The sequence below is a fragment of the Aythya marila genome, assembly GCF_965140915.1.
Source record: "Aythya marila genome assembly, chromosome: Z".
Lineage (NCBI taxonomy): Eukaryota > Metazoa > Chordata > Aves > Anseriformes > Anatidae > Aythya > Aythya marila.
Window position 1 is genome coordinate 79,568,699 of NC_139080.1, and position 17,896 is coordinate 79,586,594.

Below are 17,896 nucleotides of genomic sequence, written 5' to 3' on the forward strand. Positions count from 1 at the left end.
TGGGTGATGACGGTAACAGACACTGACCAGTCTAAAGCTCAATTAAGATGTTTTTTTTAAAAAAAACTTTTAGGTAGTTTGTCTTAGATATGGTAACCAGGACACAGTCAAACTTGAAAGACTTTCCATTCAGACCACGCTTCATGTACAGATGTATAAATACAACAGGACTCGATACATTCAGGGCAAGAGGAATCAGAATGGTCTGTTTTTATATTAGGAAAGACATGTCATCGCCAACATCCCTATAAAGGGACCCCCCTTTTTCCCAGTTCTATTGCACATCTCCTCCAAATAAAAGGCATTGTGCATTAGGAATAGCAATTTCTACCCTTCCTCCTCTGTAGAGGGACATAAGGAACCATCTGCAGTTCCTAATTTGCTAAAGCTACAGTCATTCTTCGCTCTTGCAGGCAAAGCACATTTAGACTAACAGAAATTATTTGTACTATCCTTTAAAGCTTTGATTCAGCCTCAAAAGCATTATCTCATCCAGAACTAGAAGAAACAGGGTATGACAAAGGCCACCGGAATCACAGGAAAAAAAAAAAAAAATCCTGTTTGTGAGGGGTAATTAAAAATATGGTTCACGTAGCCTTGAAAAGCAAAGCTTAAAATGTTTTTGGCAGCTCTCTAAATACAAACACTTATCCTCTCTCCTTGAGGTTTAAACATCAGCTTTAACCAGGAAAGCATCAAATGAGTATGAAACCAATTACGTATAAACACAGGCAAGAAAAACTACACGGGCTTAGAAGTGTTATAATCAGTTCTAGCAAGCAGTGCGTCTTGCAGACACAGACGTGAACCAGGTGAAAGACATGGACAGGCTGGGGTGAGGGGGACCCGAAAGGCGGTAAGCGTTGCATTAGTTGACACCCCCTGGAGCGGGCAAAAAGAGGCTCTGTTGCCAGGTACGAGGTCAGGATCACATCTGAACTCCCTCGTTCTGCACTTCCAGACTCGAATTGTTGGCCTGGGGGCATCGGGAGAGGTGTCTGTGTCTGCAGCCCCCTCCCAGTCCCACAGAAATGGGCACCGTGCCCTGCGCCATGCAGGCCCGCTGCTGTCCAGTGAGGCCTCTGTCACAGCAAAGGCCCAAAGCTTGGCGAAGCCACTGGTCCCTCCTCCTGTGACTACATTTCTTGAAGAGGCTTTTTAATTTTGATCTAAGTTTGTTCTGGCACACTGAGAGTATTTGGTGGCTTGCAGTACACCAGAAGCAACACACGTACCCAAAACGTGCACCTGAAGTCGTGTGTGTAGGCAGGGGGTTTCAGCACAGGCTGACAAGGACAAAGCTTGTTGGCCCCGAAGCCCAGAGCACGCTTTCCACAAAAGTTGCATGACTTCTCAGCTGTAAGCTTCGTGCACTCTGCTCTCCACAGTCACACCATTAACCTTACTAACTTCTACATTTCGTCCCATAAACAGAATATTAAGGTAGAATTTAAATAATCGAGGTTCATGCTGCCTGTCTAAGCTACTTCAAACCATGAGCACCCTCCTCAAAGTAAAGCAGATACCGTCCCAAAGAGAGAGCCAGAGCATTGTGCAAACTAACGTGTTCATGTCACACACATAACAAATGTTTTATGGCTTTCAGTCAGCTGCCCTTCCAACTAAGCTTTCCAAATTTTGGACTATATACTTATCTAACTCATAAACTAAGCACTTTCGCAACAAAGGGGAACACTAGCATTCCCCAGATTATCTTCCATTTAGATAGCAAAGTCTCCACCTTCTCCCTGGCTACAGTACTAGAAATACCACTTCATGATGTCCACCCACTGATATTTAAGATATTCTACCTCTCCAGGAATAGGCTAGAAAAAAAGACTCTTATGTAATGCTTTCTATACATACAGGCCACAGAGTTCTCTGCACACAAGTTCTCCTACAATGGCTATAAATTGCTCTGCATGATACATCCATCATTTATCTCAAGTTCTACTTTAAGTACCTCAGCACAGCTCTATCAGCTTTATAGTCAATTTAATATGGACATAATAAAACTTCATGTAATTGTGCTACCTATCCGCCTTTGTCAGTTTCGAACTAACCTTGACAAGGTGGAGGAAGGCGTGTGTTTGATCTCATGGAAGCAAATTTCCTACAGATTGTGGAAGAATCAATAGCTGGGCAAGGCACAGAGACCACCTACTACCCAGTGAGGAAAAGGATGCAATATCAGTTCAACAGCTACCTGTTGTCTTTGGACTCCCAACCGTGCAAGCAGCACAGCTGCAGCTTGGCGTTAGCTGTAACTCTCAGCTTGGGAAACAGGAAAGGGAAAGGCAAGAATCAGAGTGGAAGTGGGTATCCATGGATGTAACAGGCTGAGAAAGACTCACTAGAGAAATGAGGCTTCAGGCTGTCCACAACTGCCTGGCACTGCTGTTTATGCCGCAGCCACGGGACAACATATCCACTACATACAACCAAAGAAGAAACAAAAACTGCAAACCAGACCCACAAGCCTGTGTTAAGCTTATCCTTCTCCTTTTCCTGTAGCTACTGAAAAAGCAATGACTGCTTCACATCAACTTCAGTAGTTCTCAGCTTTAATTTTGTGTTAGGAAAGAAATTACTCTTGAACGTTATGCACATACAAAGACACGAAGACCACGTTCTTGTACAACACTATTCTGAAATGGATGCCTTAGCTCTTCGGCTTTCACTTTTCTTTCTCTTGCTAAAACCCCACAGCCTTACCAGGAAACAGCATGCTTTATTCAATCAAAAATGCTCCAAACAACTCAACTTTCGATTTCCTTTTGTCTCCCCTCAAAGTTATATGAGAAAGATATTCAATGGGAGTTATGTTTCAAAGGCAACATAGGCAAGGCAAGATAATGCTTCCATAATTTACACAAATACAGCTCCTACAAAAAACAATGACTTTTCCAATTCCCCCTAAAAAACAAAAAGTAATAATAAAAAAAAAAATCAGTCCTCAATAATTCATACATTCTTTTCTCTGACATCCTAGTATAACCAGGTGAGTAGTGAGGACATTACACCTTTCTTGGTTATACCTTTTGTTTTTCTGTTCTTTATTTCCTCAGAATTGCACACGCCTTTACTTGGAGACTTTTAAATGCATTACATCACCGATGAGCTAACGGTTACCTTTAACTTTGCCCAAATACTCTTTCTGTACACATTCTACCTGTACTCAAGTTGATACAGCATTTCTCCACTGGAAATTTAGTCATCATCCCAAGTGGTTTTCAACTACAAGGCATAAAGCTGTAATTACACCCTCTCACTTTTTGATATGCCAAGGGAATGCACCTACCCACTGACTGGAAAAGATGTAGTATAGAAATCTTGCTTCCGCTGAAAATGACACACCAGGAGGCACAGGTGAATTGCAATTACAGAATGTTGTCTAAGTGCATTTGTGCGCATTACTGGAAACAATACCACTGAATGTCTGATGCACTAAGTACCTGAAATTACAACTTCTAGTCAGGACAGGGAAAAATACATAGAAACAAAATAGCTTTTTCCACATCAACCAAAAAGCATTGTTAACTGTAGCCATATAACTTCCTCCCATATTGCGAAAAATAGATTGAAAAAGGAAAAGTCTTGATTTTCCACAAGTAGCAAAGAGCAGAGTGACCCAAACTGAGAACTTCTAAAGTTGGTTCTGCATTGAGACAAGGGAGAATTTAAATTTACTAGTTAAGAAAGAAGGCCTGAAGTCCCCTAGCAAGCATTGCGCTATGTCTTATGTCCAGACAACGACTATCTACACTACCGTTGAATGCTGTTTCACCTGCTGCATCACATACACAATCATTTGGGAGCAAAGTGGTTAGAACCACTCCTTTACAGGTCCCCATCTTCACTGCTGCCACTGCATGAGCCCAGAGCCTGTACTCTGGCTCCCCCCTCTGACGACTTTACAAACAATTCCCAAAAGGCTGTAGGGTGCCTATAGGGCTGGAAAAGAATTAAAGTAATTTATTTCAATTTATTTCTGCAAATTGGCCCAGACATTCTATCCAGATGCTTTTAAAGTGAACACAAGACAGATAATCAACTTCCCTAAAGTCTAATACTTTAGGAAGGGTACATTGAAAACCATTTTCAAGTAGGTAAATTCTACACAAGCTGTTGTGAAAAGGAAAAAAAAAATGTAATCAATATGTTAAATCCCTGCCAGTAATTGCAGTGTGATATCATCTAACCAGTATTGCTCCTACACAGGAAACAGGTCTCTAATACTCTACATCAACAAAATAGTAGGGGAAAAACAGTTACATACTTATTTAAAAAAAAAAAAAAAAAAAAAAAAACTACTGGCAAGAGATTCTGACAAAAAGTCTAGTAAAAAAAATTGGCAGCCATAATTCAGAAATACGTGTATATAGTGCTTTAGCATATTAAAAAATTAGCCAAAAAAAATTTACTTCAACAGAAACATTTGTTAACTATCCATGGCAGCAAGATGCTGAAGTGCTGGAATACTTTAAAACCTGTCCTGTTTACTATATTAGTAAATCAAAAACAAAAGTAAAGCAGTGGAAAATTTAATTTTAGTTAACCGAGCTAAAATTATTTTCTGTAAAGTATAGCTGAGATGAATAACACAACTGACTTAATTTTACACTGATAACTCTCAGGATATTCATGTGCAAAGGAAGAGATCCAAAAACTTAAAATGCAGGTGAACAAATATCACATGTAAAGACTCAGTACTTATATGCAGTAGCAAGTTCAACAGTCCAATAAATCCTACAAAGAGAAATGAGAAAAGGCAGAGTCCATTTCAAGACAAAGTAAAGCCAAGATGATAGGTATTACCAAAAAAAAAAAAAAAAAAAGGCATTTTCAAAGCATTACAATATAAAGCATATCTTAAAATACATGAGTAAGCAAACAATCATCACATTTCAGAACTACTAAAAAGAAACACTTCATATTCAACACACTGTTTACAGGGATAACAGAAACATCCACCACTAATTCAGAACAAATAAAATGCACTAAGGATGCAAATACTTGCTTGAGGCAAGAAACAAATGAAACACTAATTAGCAAATTTAGGAATAATGTATCTTCCACCAGCAGTAATACTCACCCATGGTCTGAAAAAAGATACTGAATTAAACTGGCACTCAATCTGATTTCTGCACAGCAATTTCTAACTTGCTCCAAACCTACTAAGCTGAATTACTCAGATGTTCTGTGCCCAGAGTGGCAAAACTCTCTCAAACCATTACGTACGATGTCCATATCTTCTATTGTATCATTTTCTGCATAAACTCTACTATGGATCTCAGATCTTAGTGAGAATACTCATCATCATTTTAAAATATGGATATAGTCTAAGATAAAAAGATGTCTAACCTGGATTTCATGAGGGGCTGAGTTACCCATTTCTTCAGTCTCCGACGGCCAAAAGAAGTTTTAGTATGATCCAAGACCCAGAGTAGGCTTCCTTTTGTTTTCATATCAGTCTAAAATAATAAAAATAGCATAACTGTTTTTAACTGAGCAATCAGTTATGTACTTAAAGAATCTTCACTATGTAAGCATTCTGTTCAGACTTCAAGATATCGCAACTACACTAGTTTACTGATCTTTTTCATGAATAACATCTTACATAAAGCATCTCCATCAGTCATGAGTTACTTGAGTATGTTTTTCCTTTAGTCAGAAAATGTTTTTAGAAAATGACACAAATAAAGTCAACATGTTAAATTAAGTCTGTGCATAAACCACTAGCACAGGAAAAAAAAAAAAAAAGGAAAAAAGGAAAAAAAGAACACTACTGCATCTATATCACTTGATAGCACTTTTTCAAGAACTCTGAAAGGTCTTCAGGAAACGTCTTTGCTAGACAAAGCACAATAAAGTTCCTAGCTCATACTTAAAGTCAGTAGAGATTACCTTTCATTTATGCCTCTGAAAATATAACCCTCCTTCAGTCTGACCCCATTTAAAATAATTTTAACATCTGGCTGATATTTTCAAATCAACTTAATTACCTTTATCGGGAACAGTATGTCAAACAACTCTGAAAATCTCCAAATTGAAAAAAAAAAAAAAACAACACTCAATTTTTCCTTACTTGATTCTGTAAAATTTCAAGATTTCTCATCGTTGTCCCATTAATTGTCATGTATTCAGTTTCACTTGACAACCGTTTGAAATTGCTGAGGAAAGGAATTTCAGAGGTTATATTTCAAATATGGGTACAGATTTAATGGTTAGTCAAATTCCTCACACTAGAGAACTCATCAGCTATATGAAACACAACAAAAATAAAAATAAAATCTGTTCAAATAAATAAGAGAACTGAACACCAATAACATCTATTGTTTTGCTGCTCAGATAAACAAGATTTGAAGACTCACTTCCTACAATGATTCCAACAAAGCTTGGAATAAAATCGAGCTTTCCTGTTATCTAATCCCAATGCACTAAATTGTTAAGGAAATGCCCCTTCTTCAGTCTATTATGAAATTAAGGAAGTACATGCTTTTGTTAGCATACTGTTCTGATCAATGTGGGATTAGAGGCAGGGATAATAATAAGAATTAATACTTTGAGAGCAAAACAGATTTTAACACCATTCATCATCAAAACTGCATAACAAAAGACATATTCTTAATTTTTCTTTCTGCTGCTACCAATTTAAAACTGCCTGTTAGTGTCATTATTTAAGAAAAGAAAAATACGACATACTTAAACTATTTCATTTTCTTTCTAATATGACATAACTGTGACCAAAATGACTTAACTTTTTGACTTTTCCTAACACAACAGGAAGAGACCAACCCAAATGTTATGTATAGCTAAGCAAAACACTGAATAGAACCAACATTAATAACTGTATTAGATATGTAATATTAGGTGTGAAAAGTATCTCAGTCTAAGATATGCAAATGTAGTAGTTGGGATAGTGAAGTGAAGTGCAAGAACCCCACTAAATGCTTTTGACAAATCAAGTCATGATTGTCTAGGTTAATCATACTGCTGACTGCACTTCGCACAAAATCTAGGACGCTCTTTATTGTCTCAGCTGAAAAACAATGACTTGCTGGGTAGGATTTAAAATTGCTTTCTTGAATTTTCATACAATTTTTTGAGTACACTCCATTTTAATTCTGTGGGGGAGCACTAAGTGCTTGAACTTTTCTGCCAGGCATACACAGCTGCACTATATTTATTTAAAAAAAAAAAAAAAAAAAAAAAAGGCACTAAAATTTCCAGCAAATAATCAATTCAGAAATATTCAGAGGGTAATGGTATATATTCAAGTTGTCTGCAGGTGTTTGGGCCTGCTAGTGAATATATTCTTAAATAATGGGTCAAATTAAAACTACTTTCTGAAAAATTATTTAAAAAAAAAAAAAAAAGTTGATTTATCGGAGAGGATAAATTCATAGACAGCTGGAAAGTACAGCTGACTCAAAAAACTCACAGTCAGCATTATTCTGCTCTAGCATGCTATTGCAGCAAACGGCAAACTTGACCTGAAAAACAAAACACTGGAGACAAAAGGAGCACTGTCTTCCAAAAAGTACACAACATTAAAAGCAACCAAACAAAATTTCATGATATTCTGTCACAACTGGTGGTGCTAGAAAAAATTAAATCGGAATAATGCCCACTCGGCTTCCAGTCCCCATAATCAACACCAAATCCTACCCACTCTTCCAAAAGCACCTAATCTACATCTAGGGCTTTCCTAACCTGCGTTTTCCCCTGTCTTTATATATTTATTTATTTATTTATCTCTGTGTGTGTGTGTGTGTGTGTGTGTGTGTGTGTATAGTTATATATATAAAGCGCCTATCACCATATTGATAAACACTCTTTGGAACAACTCTGATGGCAGGGGTAAGTACAGGAGTTAGCCTGTTAGTACCTCAGCACTTCTGTTTCCAACCAATTTAAAATTAAAAAAAAAAAATTATCTATGTTTTATATTATCCAGCTGTGAGTTTTATCTGAGTTACTCCAACCCTGCTATTAACCCTGGTAACTGAGAGCTTAAAGTACATGAATAATAGCCAAGATCAACTGCAGAATATGCCCAACCAACAATTCCAGATGTCACAGCAAAGACATGTTTTGCTTCCACCCCCTCATCTTCCTTCAGCTTGGGATCAGAACTTGATAAAAATGTGAACAAAGGCAGACTCTTCATAGGGAATTTAGGGATTAAATTACATGAGAAGGAGGTTGTAAACAAATATGAAGCCAGTGCTGGTTTTACAGTGAGGGTGTCACACAATCCTCCTGAGAAGTTCTAAATGTGCTGCTATCAGCCATCTTCTGCATCAGCAAACATGACTCTTCAAAATCGCTTCAGATGGAGCACTACACATTAGTTCCTTCTGCAGGTGACAGTGTGACCTGAGTTTCAAAGAACAGACTTGCAGCTACCTGAAGTACTTGAACTGCACAAAGCACTAGTGATGGAAATAGCTGGTTATCCCACTACTGAAGAGCAGGCCAAGGTAGGATTATGCTGCCTGGGATGAGAAAAATGAAAAAGAGGAAACAAACAGAAATGGAAGCTTCTTGTAGGATTTATATGACTTTTAGGGAATGCTTATTAGAAAGAGGTTGCTATTCAGAGAACAGTTTTTCAGAGTAGAACCTCACTTAACAGTGAGTATTAAAGGGTTACTATGATTGCTTTAGAACAGTAAACTACATCCACAGACTTTTGAGGTTTGCGTGTTACCCGTGAAATTTTATCTTCTTGGTCATCCTGCATCCTGAGAATCTTACAGAAAAGGGCACTTTCTATGCTTTACTCATTATTCTTGCCACAGAAGACATTATATATAATTTCATGCTAAGCAACACAGCCTAGGTGAATGTGTGTCGTTCAACGCATTAGTTTTCAACTACTTTAATTTTGCAAATCTCCAATAACTTCACAGCAAATCTCCAAGACACTGTTTTGAAAGCCTACTAAGCAGCAGATTTTCTTTGCTCAATTACCTTTTACAGACCTCTAGAATCAATGTCTTCAAAACTTCTGTGAGTGAATAAACCTATGCATTTGAACGAGAACTGTAGGAATTCCTGTTCAGCTTCAAGGAGTAAAGCCATTTGCTTTGAGTATGAAAGACGTTTACCAGTCTAAGTCATGAAGGACCTCAAACCCAGATTATGTTCTCTATTTAATTAACTAGACTTTTAAACTTGTTAGTGAATACTGCTGCGGGGCTAGAATTTCTGATCTGATTCCCTGAGGTAACAGCAGTCCACAAATTCCCAACTAAAACAGTTAACAAAATAAAATGAACAAACAAACACAAAACAAAACTTAGAAATGTAGAACATAGTACAGGTACAGAAATGAGAGAAGCTGGAAGGAGCAGGACAGATAAAAATAACCTCCATCATTTTTAGCCTCAATTAGTCTTTTTCTCCATGGAACTCACCCCAAGGGGTGGGCCTGCAGCCTTGCTCTCCCCAGGTGGCTGTTTGCTCTCAGACCACTTTCCTTGTATGCAGCCTCAGCATTCATACAAGCTCCAAACTTCCAGAGAGCTGCCACCCTTCTGTGATCTCCAGAGGTAACGCATGAAGAGTATCTCCTTGGGGTGATACTCTGAAAAACAGGCTTTTCCTTTTCCAGTCCCTCATGCTCCTGAACTAACCCTGAAACACCCCGAAGTCTTTTCAGTACTCCTTTCTCAGAGTCTTACACATTGTGAGTGTGGGAAATAAACCTATGCGTTGTCTCGTAGACGTGATTATTTTTGGAATTAACACACAAGAGATATGGAACCCATATACACACCATTTCTTCAATTTCAATGACATCTCCCCTGAAAATTCAAGGAAGACCACCATTTTAAGCAGAGTGCATTTACAGTTTGACTTCTCTCAATTTCATCGCACAAACTCCTTTCCACTCCTATAATAAAGTAAAATCATCTACCCTCTTGTTGAAGTCTTTCAACACCTTCCTTTTCATCACCTTTCCTTCCTTTTCTTCACCTTCCTCATAGTCACATTAGCTTCTGTCTCTGGCTTGTCTCTTTTTGACTTCTGTCTCTGTCTTCTACCTTCACTGCTGATAGTTCTTCAATCCCAAAGCTACTCTCTGCCTTCTGAACACAGCTGTTTTCTCCACAATTCCCCAACTTCCTTAAACTAATCTATCACTGGTCAAACACTAAGAATTACAGTCTCTCTCTTCCGTTTCCAATATGCTGGAAAGCATGAACATTAAACAACAATGCACTGAGACACATTTCCCAGCAAATGCTATGCAAATGATGATTTTTCAAGCAAAACTGGTTACTCGGCTGTCCTTGAAAACCTTTCCAGTAACAGTGTCTTAGCGGGCAGTTATTAGAACATACCAGTAAAAAAGCTTATCTCATTCATTGTTCGATCTACTTTTATTTGATGTAGCAGTTCCATCGCAGCCTAGCCAAATCGTAGGGTCCCACAGTGGCACAAACACTTTTCTTTAAAAAATAAAAATACCGTTTTGTTTATGAACTTAAAACTGTATTTCGTATCTTCTCCTGAATATTAAACCAGAATTAATTTCCCCCCACTAATGAAGATCCCTCATCATTTACGTGATATTTCAGGAATCATACTATTAGTTTCAGATGGAATTCTGTTCAACTGGGAGAAGAGCGTTAGGGTGTTTATCAGAAGAAGGTACAAATGTGTAAAGAATTTTTTTTTGTCATTCTTCCTATCAAATAAGTATTTTTCATCCAGATCTGTGTCACATCAATAAACTGAAAACTATCTCACAGCTCTGACTTCATGCTCACTGACTCATCAGTATATGCTCACTGACCTGAATTCTCCTAGGAATTTTAAGTTGCTTGACAGTACAATGAAATTATTTCTCTTCTGTTTCCTGCAGAATCACAGAAAATCCACAAACTCGACACCCTTTGTTTTAAAGCCTCTCCCTTTTCAGCATTTATATATTTCACTGACATTAGAAAAGTATTTAAGTTGAGCCTGGCTCAACATTTGGCTGACTTCACTATATGTGAAGATATTTGGCTCATTTCAATAAATATGACACACTAAAAACATCAAGTAGAAGTCAGTATTGGGTAGTCCAAGCAGCAAAAGCATTAAAATAAATACAGTAGAATCCAAGCTCCTGAGCACAGGAACACTGTTATCTTGAAGAACGTATTTTATTTCTTCATAGCATATTACCAAGATGTCAAACAGTTCATTGCATCAGATGAGTGGGAGCAACACCACAGTGCTAGGACACCACAGGTTACAGTGCTTCTTGGGGGATGAAGCAGGGGAGAAAGCTTAGAAGACACCAGAGGAATTGCCTTCTCATTAGACCTCCAAGCCCAGAAAAGTTTCTGTTTACATTTTAATGGTACTTGTAGAGGGGAAGAGCAGAAATGCAACTTAGGGAAGAAAATCCATTCCAAAATCCAGAATGCCCAGTTATATTTAATTTCCAAGTATTATAGAAAATATTTGAAAATTGTTTAAAACTGATACCTGCAGTCATTTTTTAATGCAATTGTATTTTAAAATAAAAAAGATAATGTAGGGAACCCTTCAAAATGCAGCTTGAAATTCTAAGAATATCATGCAACATGTGAATGAGCTACAGACAACAAAAAGTATTTCTAAGTTCCTAGTTTGCAGCCAGGCTTACTTATTTAAATACTAGCTATTTACAGGACAAAGGCATACTGAGACAGCCAAGAGAATATTTTGAACAGGATCCATGACAGAGAAAGCTGTTTTCATGAAGCCTTTATTAAGCCTTGATGATATTTTCAAACCTAAGCCAAATTGGATATCAACCTTTCATACTTCTATTAAAAAAAAAAAAAAGGACAAGAAGATGCTTGAGTGGCAATATTGTTTCATTTTCTTTTGATTCCACCTGTATATTATTATAATTTTGAGTACTCACTTGAGCATATCTAATAAATCTACAAGCTGTTACTACCTAAGGGAAGGTAAGTTTATTTTCACGGCTGTGTGTTTTTCTAGTAACCTTGCACAAATAGTAAAGATCTATGAAAAAGTTTTTGCAAAACTGGTTCCCTACTCCTAGATACCAGTAAGCCAACTCAAGGGATTTTTCAGAGAGCCAGGATGTGCTGTCTGTCTGTTTTCTTTTTGCTTGTTAACTGGATTCACCAACTTAAACAGATCTGCTGAGTACTGTCTAAACATTGCAATGTTAGCATTTATATCTGCTTCCAAAGTTACAACGAGGGAACATGATTTACACACCTCCATGGCAAAATAAAACAGCATCTCACAAAACTAAATTACGGCACTGAAAGTTCATAAAAAGCTGACAAAAAAAGCCTTGGTTCATAGAGTAAAACTGAGCTTGAGATATGATAGCTGGTATTTATTGACAAACTGTACAGTTTACCTCCTAGTATCTACTATTTTTGCACCTTGTTCATCTTTAATAACACTTGGCTGCAGTAGCTGCTCATTTACATTAATGATAGTAAAGTCTATAAGAACATACTTCATATAGAACTTCATGAAACACCACTTGGAAAAACAAAATCACTTGATTCCTTCAGTTCTGATTAAGAGCTTAAATTTTATAAAGATGATGTTTATCACTCCAGGTGGGCTCATTTCATTGAAAGGAAGTTGTCTGTTAAAAGTTGCAAGATATCCCTGGTATTGGTGCTTTGAATTGAAAATTTATAAAAGGTAACTTACCTTGGATTGTAAAGCATCTTTTCTAAATTAAATTCCTTGAGGTATGCAATTACTGCTGCCAGAGCACAAATAACAGGCTTATCCAAGCTTAGTATTACAGATAGTTTTTGAGGACCTAAAAAAAGAAAAATTTCCATGTTAAATTACTGTTTTCCATGAATGCATTTTAGAAAAAGTATAATCTATTTTTCAATATTTAATCTAACAAAAATCTTTATTATGTGTATAGTGTTCTATGTTATCTACAGATCAACACAAAGTGGTTCCAAAATAATGTTTATGGTTCCCAAAATTGTAGACTTCTGCAATAATGCAAACATACTACGAAATTCAAAACATTCAACTCCACAGGTTTTTCCTCACAAAAATGAGTAGCTGTCGGCACAAGATATTTCTAAATATACATACTAAGTACTGAATTCTGAAATCTTGAAATATTGTAGGCAACATCTGCACAAGTTAAAAGGAATAAAAAGGCCTTGGCACGTGTACTGATGATTTATCTGCCTCAGCAAGTTTGCAAATAAGGTTCCATCTTGGTAAGACAGCTATTTGTATCACAGTGTCTCTAGACAGTGCTTTACCGCAGTGCCTGTTCCAGATGCAACAGTAAAATTCACTCCATGATATCTCAATATAAAAGGATTTATTTTTTAAACGAAGGTTTGTCAGAGACATTTTTAAAGCTGTTCTTCTGTTCTTAGTGTCAACACATACAAGAACTTAAAGAAACATTTCAGATGCATCATTTCCCTCAGTTGCAATGTATGTGTGAATTTATATCTATCTAAACACACTTCTTCAAGACATGAGAAAAGAGATGCTAGCCCTGCATTCACTTGTATGTAAATAATATTTGTTTTCAAGGATCACTTCCTCCAAGCTCAGAACTGGTCCCAGTGTGCAGAAAATGAAGCAAAGAGTAGCAGGAGGCCTGTATGGATGAACAAGATGCTCCAGACAAAAACATAAAAGGTAAGAAAATGAAAGGTGGAAGCAGGGACAGTTGACCCAGGAGGAATACAGAGACACTGTTCAAGCTTGCAGTTTCGGAAAGCCAGAGCCTACCTGAGATTGAAACTGGAAAGATACATGAAGTGCAACAAGAGCTTCTACAAGTACATCAGCAGCAGAAGTAAGACAAGGGAAAATACAGGCCTGCTACTGAATGGGCAAGTGGATCTGGTGACAAAGGACATGGAAGAAAGCTGAGGAACTCAATGCCTTTTTGGCCTTGGTCTTTGCTAGTAAGATTTGCCTTGCAGAATTCCAGGCCTTTGAGACCAGTGAGAAAGTCTGGAGCAACAAAGATTCATCCTTAATAGAGGAGGATCAAGGCAGGAACATTTAAATAAACCAGATGTAGACAAGCCCATGAAGTCTGTGATGCACCCACACGTATTCATCCTCTATGTAAAAGCTAATGGGATGCATGCTTCAAAGACATTCTGAATTACATACCTGTAATATCAGGCACTTCTTTTGCATAAAAATCTGTAATTAGTTGGAAAGCATGTGTATATTCGAAATGGTGGTTCCCCATTCTTTCTATCCTAATTCTGTCATCTCGTAACCTGCAAACAAAATATAGATTGACTTTCAACATTTCTGCTCCTTTCAAAAAGGACAAAGGTAGGTTACAAAGCTGGACTTTCTTTCCTTTTTCCAATATCAGGAAGAGAATGGGTAGAGAAATGATGAGATTAGCTACTCAGGTGGATTGAGAACATTTTGAGATTTATTTTTGTTTTAAAACTTCCTTTTTCCACTGCAAAAGAAAAACAAACAACAACAAGACAGCAACAGCAAACTTGCCCAAAAGAGAATTAAAAAGGTTATCTTAAAAAGGTAAATATATTCTCATCAGTTATAACAAGTTTTTACTTTATCTGTTCTTGAAGTCCTATGATGGTAAAACAATTAAGCCATTCTCATATGTAATCTTTTACCATATTTAATTATGCTTTATCTTTAAAGGCTTTCTTCACTGCTGTGCAATTTGCTGCAATATTAACCTACTGCACTTTCCCTTATACACAGCAGAAGTATTCCTCTGCTTTATTCCCTAACTATCTAAGACTCTTCTCTTCCTTGTGCTAAAGGACTCAATTTCGTTCAATCTTTTTGCAGAGAACATATGCTAGGCCTCTCAGCATCCCACGGTTGTTCTTTTGCTCCACTACTTTTGATTGGTATCTTTGAAGTCTTCCAAAGATGGACACAGAATTCTGACTTGGCATATTCCTCAGCACAAAGCTGAGAAAAAGGATCAACAAAAAGCACTTCAGCTTTGGTACAACTTCATTTTTTCTAGCATGACATTTATGACTGCTGTCCAGCTTGAAGTCTGTTAAGCTCGCTTTTCTGCAAAACTGTTCCTTTGCATTCTGTCCACTTCCCCATATTTGCAAAGTCATCATTGCTGCAAACATTCAGCATCTTACACTACAGAAATTACCACAGTTCTGTCATGCTACTCACCCGGCCTGTCAAGGAGTTAAAAATAACAATTTAGTCCTCCCAAAATGCCTGCAGTTCCTCCCAGCTTAACAGGATCTACAAATGTAGGAAACTTACTGTTCCACCACTGAGCCAAATGAGCTCTACTCAATGAATCCTTCCATGCAGACAGCAAATAATTGAGAACTACACCTGCAGAGGACTCCATTCAGTTTTGGAACCCGTAAGAAATTCATCTAGCCTATTTCTTGTGACCCCTGCTTCCACAGCCTACTTATTAAGGCAGTGGAAGAACCTTAATTCATTGCACCATACATGAGATCCAAGCTGCTCAGTACCTGGCTCAAGAGATCTGAGATGCCAACACCTGAGTCCAAGAAAAGTGTGTGTGCAACATTTATGAGACACAACTTTTCTACACTGCTTATTCTTACAAACTGCTCGCTGAAATTAAAACTGGATGCCATAACATTAGCTGAATTTTTACAGCTAGTAACACAGCATCTAATATTTGTGATGGTCAAAAACAAACAAAAACTAACAACAACAACAACAAAAATGCAAAAGAAACCCTGCAACCTTTGAGTATAATTATATATCCCCAGACTGAGCACTGAAGAAGCAACTGGTATAAAGCTGCCAGCAAAAGGTGTATATAAAACCTACTCAAAGTATCCAAGCACAAGTCTCATATTACCATGGGACATGAATTAACCAAGTACTCCTAGCACATTGGAATTATGCCAATGAGAGGGATGTGTAGGTGTTATAGGAAGGAAATAAATCAATACCCCTCTTGCAGTGCTTTTCAACTTCACGCACACATATTTAAAAAAAAATCGGCATTACATATTCTCTTCTGAAAAGATCAATACATCTCTGAGGCTCAATTCTTAAACATGAAAGTTATTTTCCTATAACACATGTCAAACTAGCAGCCTTAGGTTTTTCTCAGCACATCCTAGATGATCCCTTCCTTATTTCAAGTGCCTTAGTTTTAGTTGACTGATCCAATTAAGTTTTCACTCTTCAGACCCACTGGGATTCTCCTCTGCTCCAACCCTGTTCAGAACATGCAAACATTTTAAAAGCAAATGGATTTACGTAAAAGACAATTAGTCCATGTTTCTCAACCTCTGGTAGCAATCTGCTGTTTTCTTCCTTGCATCTTTCACCTGCTCAAGCTTTCACGACCAATCTGCTCTTACACATCCATCCATTTTGCTTATAAAAGAGCAAATAAACTCACTACAGTATTTTGCAAGAACACCTGTTAAGCATTAAACTTTTTAAAACTAGACCATTCAGTGATTTCTAAAGACTTACACATATTTTAGTGTTTCTATTCCAGATGCAAGTATTGCCAAACAAATATTTGATATCTTGTCTATCTAAAAGTATACATATGATATTCTTGACAATGTCCAAAAAATTGAAGATTTAGAATCCTATTCTACATATGGAGAACTCTGAATTTTTATCAGCATGTATCAAAACAAAATTTGCTGCAGAAGGTTTTCATGTCTGTCCTTTACTTAGCCACATGCCCACCCACAGGCCATTTTCTTGATTATAGCCAGAATGATATGTTGATGCTTATGTTGATGCTTTATCTCTCCAGCTACCAATGCCTATTTACATCAGAAGTCAATTTGCCATCAACTTTTGTAAACATCATTCTTGTCAGAGCATTGACAATGAAGTGCTGTAAAACTAATACAGTATTTTATTGATAGCTTTTCTAGCACTTCTTAAAAGAAACAAGCCTCATGTTCTCATGACACTGGTGGAGCTAGTCACTAAAGAGACCACTAAGAGATCGCTCAATCTGGGGAAAAAACAATCTTAAGAGGAAGACTGAAGGAATGGCAGAAGCTGGAAAAATGATGAACAGCTTAAACAAAACTAATGTACAGAATCTGGATCAAGATATTTAAAATGTGTATATATATATATATATATATATTTATATTGTAAGGATGAGCTTGTATATACAGACCAGAGCTTTCAACAGCATGCTGAATAAAATGGGAGTCACTTCATTACTGCTGTACAATTCAAAACTAAATATGCAAAAAGTATGTAAAGACTTCTTCAAAAACAAAGACGTCAAAACTAAGTTTTCTTAAAGCTCAGGAAGCCTTCCTAGAGAAAAGTAAGTAATTGCAGAGTTTTACCTTCCAACTACCACCCTGCCCTGTCAGTTCCACTTCAGGGGTATTTAACTGCTGGGATGCGGGCACCCAGCACTTTTTGTATACCTGCATGTCATAACACACGTTCATAAATGATACAGAATTTCAGAAGGCAGATCTCTGCTCCTAAAATTTAGTAAGATATTTTTGTTACTGACGCTAAGCACAGATTTATTAAGCACAAATAACTGTTATTTAAATGTTCCTATACACTTTAAAAGCTGCTGTTTTCTCTGCAGTTCTCACAATCCACTCTGCTGGGATCACCAGCGTGTTACCGTCGGGAAGAAATGCCTACACTGCACAGCAGAGCAAGGTAACCTGAAAGCATTAATCCTCTCAAACATCCAAGTACACAAAATGGCTTTTTCCTATTAACGTGCTTAGCAGAAATGATATTCCTTCTATTTTTCATCACTGTGTTGCCTCTGTCATACAATTTGTTTCTAGCTCAGGGGCTGTAGCTTTGAACTGATCTGTGAGAGCTGGAGAACAATCATCCTTCCTTTTTTGGTGAAACTTGGCATGAAGCTCCAGTAGCTTCT

At 37.3% G+C, this 17,896-nt stretch overlaps 1 protein-coding gene across 2 annotated transcripts in view; it reads right to left on the minus strand.

Annotated features, from left to right (window-relative positions):
- The window catches only part of MSH3 (mutS homolog 3), a 111,083-nt gene that overhangs the window by 59,927 nt on the left and 33,260 nt on the right, over window positions 1-17,896 (minus strand). For both annotated transcript variants that reach the window (XM_082783532.1, XM_082783531.1), the window contains exons 9-12: window positions 14,158-14,270; window positions 12,697-12,811; window positions 6,089-6,173; window positions 5,365-5,474 (exon numbers count right to left, since the gene is read on the minus strand). In XM_082783532.1, coding sequence (XP_082639658.1) covers window positions 5,365-5,474; window positions 6,089-6,173; window positions 12,697-12,811; window positions 14,158-14,270 — 423 coding nt within the window. The remainder of the gene's footprint in view (window positions 1-5,364; window positions 5,475-6,088; window positions 6,174-12,696; window positions 12,812-14,157; window positions 14,271-17,896) is intronic.